This window comes from Stegastes partitus, unplaced genomic scaffold, assembly GCF_000690725.1.
Source record: "Stegastes partitus isolate 25-593 unplaced genomic scaffold, Stegastes_partitus-1.0.2 Scaffold414, whole genome shotgun sequence".
Classification (NCBI taxonomy): domain Eukaryota; kingdom Metazoa; phylum Chordata; class Actinopteri; family Pomacentridae; genus Stegastes; species Stegastes partitus.
The window spans coordinates 147,056-150,281 of NW_007578145.1; the positions used below are offsets into that span (position 1 = coordinate 147,056).

The window sequence follows — 3,226 nt, forward strand, 5'->3', positions numbered from 1 at the left end:
AAATTCTCTTGTTTAGACTGTTTATTTTGTGATTTTTTTATGTTTTTACACTTCTTTTCTGTAAAGTGAGCTCCATCTTTAAACTTTACATCTTGATACATGGACCGGTTGCTCTGCATAGACACAGTCGGATACTAGAGGGTCTAGTCTGATTCAAACCTGCTTGTTTTGATTGATTAGGATCTCTTAATCCTGTATTTAATGCATCCTCACCTCTGCTCTGTGGAAAAAGTTCCATCATTAAACGTCAACGGTTCACCCATGGAGTGGTCGGTCTTCATAGACACACAGCTGGATACCGGAGAGTCTGGTCTCTTCTGCTTGACTCTGATACAGAGAAGATTTTTTAGTTCAAACCAGCTTGTTTTGATTGATTTCTTAGTGTTTCTCAATCCTGTATTTAATGCATCCTCACCTCTGCTCTGTGGAAACAGTTCCATCTTTAAACGTTAAGGGTTCACCCATGGATTGGTCGCTCTTCATAGACACACAGCTGGATACCGGAGAGTCTGGTCTCTTTGGCTGGACTCTGATACAGAGAAGATTTTTAATTTAAACCTGCTTGTTTTTCATTTTGTTTCTTCTCAGTCGTGATTTAATGCATCCTCACCTCTGCTCTGTGGAAACAGCTCCATCTTTAAACGTTAAGGGTTCACCCATGGAGTGGCTGCTCTTCATAGACACACAGCTGGATGCTGGGGAGGCTGTTTCCAGATCCAGATCCATACTGAGCGAACACTAAAGAAAACAGGGATGTTCTTATCAGTCCTGTAAATTAAATCCAGAATACTGTACACATTGTATTTTGCATGACATTTCACAAAATACTCTTTCTCACACACAAAGGGGTAATGAAAGACCTGAGGATCTACCCAGAACCATTTGCTTCTAAAAAAAAAAAACATTGGGGGGTTTTGTTGCTCCTCCCCCTCGTTATGTGGGTCGTTAGTGCTCCCCCTGCTTCAATGGGGTTCATTAGGGTCTTTTGTGGCTTCAAGGGGGAGGAGCAACAAACCCCCAATTGAAACTGAAACTCAGGTGTTAATGGCTCATTAAGGATATCAGTATCTGGAATTCCCAACTAGTCAGTCAGAACTGATGAAGAGTCTTGGATGAGAGAGGAAACGTCTTCAAGGAACTCAAGTAAGTCCAGTTGTTACGATTAACCTACCAGAATAACCATGACCTGGATGGCTGAGAATCTTCACAGACAGACTGGATGAATACACTCATGTAATGATGTTTGGCGAGTGCATTAAGAAATCTGTTTTACTGTGTTCTGTTTTCTTCCCAGTGAGTCTGGCTAAGCAACAAGACAAATTGTTGTACCTGTAGGACCCGTGTTTGACAATATTTAAATACACTCAAGCGTCAAGTGTCATTTCAGCAAGTTTGAAGCTTTTTCGTTTCTTAACAAGACATTCTAGAATCGGATGCTACAGTTTGCAAATATGAGAATCTGTCTTTGACAAGAACCACATTCTCATGTTATAAGTTGCTGGTTTAATTCAGTAGGGTACAAAACAAGGCCTACAGGCAGGTTATTAAGCTGCAGCATTGCTTTTACTGTTGCTTTCGTTGTGTTTTTTTCCATCAATGAAATACCACGATGCATAGAATGTCAATAAGAGGAACTTTCTTTGTTTCAGTTCAAGCTATAGTCGGTGCCAGTGATAGTTCGGTACGCTTCCCGTTTTCGTCACTGATAAAACCTTCAGTTGACAGGCAGCATGTTTGAGGGAACAGTCTTTGTCAATTTCACTGTCAAAGTGACAGTCAAACCTGGGCGACGTCTGTCTGTCTGTGGGCTCCAAGCGTCCACTAGGTGGTGCACGTTAACCCTGACAGATGTGTAGCGTTTGGACAGAAGTGAAAGCAGATGTTTTGGATGAGAAAAAGCAAAGATACCACAATTGAAAGAGTTAAAGCCCTAGTATGACGCATTGTCAATAAAATATACTGAAGATATAAAAGTGAAGACATTCATCAACATTGGCTCTGTGTCGGTGGTTTGGTTTTAGATTTTGTACAATTGGATTATGATCACATGTTAACAGTATTTAAAATTTGCACATGACTGATGAACTGATTTTGTTCACTTTATATAGTGTCAGGTGGCTTAACTTGGTATTTAAAAAAAAAAATCTTTCATTCTATCCTGATGATGCTGCTTTTTATAGTCCTAATGTGCTGTAACATATCTAGTAAGTACAGCTGCACAGGAGTCAAAAGTAATATATTTTCTTTTATAACACGGTGGAGTTGTTCTAGAGAGACACACAAATAACCAAGAAATGTATTTAAATACAGGACTGGAGCACATTTGCTCTTAGCTTAGTGGAAAAACGTTTTGGTGGAGAAATTCCTCTAACATTCAGATACAAATTGAGAACTGAAGCATCACTTTAAGAGCACCTGAGCTCATTAACACCAACTAATGTGTTAGAATATACATGATTTCAACCTAATTAGACACTCAGCTTTAAGTTCATCAAACAAAGCTCTTTTAAAATAATGCGTCATGGAGATTCATTAACATCTGCAGTACAACAAAAGCAACACAGAAAAAAATACAATTAAAAAAACTCCAAATAGTAAATAAAAGAAAAAGAAAGAAGAGATAGAATCAGTATAAAAGGTGGGATAGAAAAAAAAATATGCATATGTTCAACGTCGCAACACAAAAAGTTAAGGGAGATGTGTTTTTATAAGACTTACTTTGTCGGCCGCAGTTTCTTCTGTTTCTCTGCGTTTCTTCACCACCAACCAACCGTAGAACTTCCTGAGCTTGCAGGAAGAGACTTGCAGAGAGAAGTGACACTTTGATTTCCTGACTGTCAGCAAAATAGGCTGCAAAGACAGAAACTGACAAAACAAATCTTCCAACGTTACATCATGATAAAATATACTCCAACGCCAAAGTCTTGAATTCAAAATTAAAGTGAAACGACAGTATTACAATAAAAATCTACTCAGTAGAGAAGGGGAAACAAGTATTATTCAGTGCTTTGTCATGTTTTGGTCTGTTATGATAAATTACAAAGCCGTGCTGTGTATTTTTCATTTATGAGGACTTGGACTTATTCATGCAGTGTGAGGTGTTTGGTCCTCCAGCATTTCAAATCCTTGTCTACACGTCGGGAAGGTCTGACTAATCTCTGCATCCTTGAGGTCATACAAGTTCTTCATCACTATATCATAAGTGACGTCCCAGAGGAGGAAGATG

At 38.8% G+C, this 3,226-nt stretch overlaps 1 protein-coding gene across 1 annotated transcript in view; it reads right to left on the bottom strand.

Moving 5' to 3' along the window:
- The window catches only part of LOC103360089 (protein NLRC3-like), an 11,007-nt gene extending 8,233 nt beyond the window's left edge, over positions 1-2,774 (bottom strand). Inside the window, exons 1-5 of the mRNA XM_008285744.1 lie at positions 2,719-2,774; positions 611-738; positions 416-529; positions 214-327; positions 100-113 (exon numbers count right to left, since the gene is read on the bottom strand). Coding sequence (XP_008283966.1) covers positions 100-113; positions 214-327; positions 416-529; positions 611-726 — 358 coding nt within the window. The 5' untranslated portion in view covers positions 727-738; positions 2,719-2,774. The remainder of the gene's footprint in view (positions 1-99; positions 114-213; positions 328-415; positions 530-610; positions 739-2,718) is intronic.
- Between the last annotated feature and the right edge of the window lie 452 nt (positions 2,775-3,226).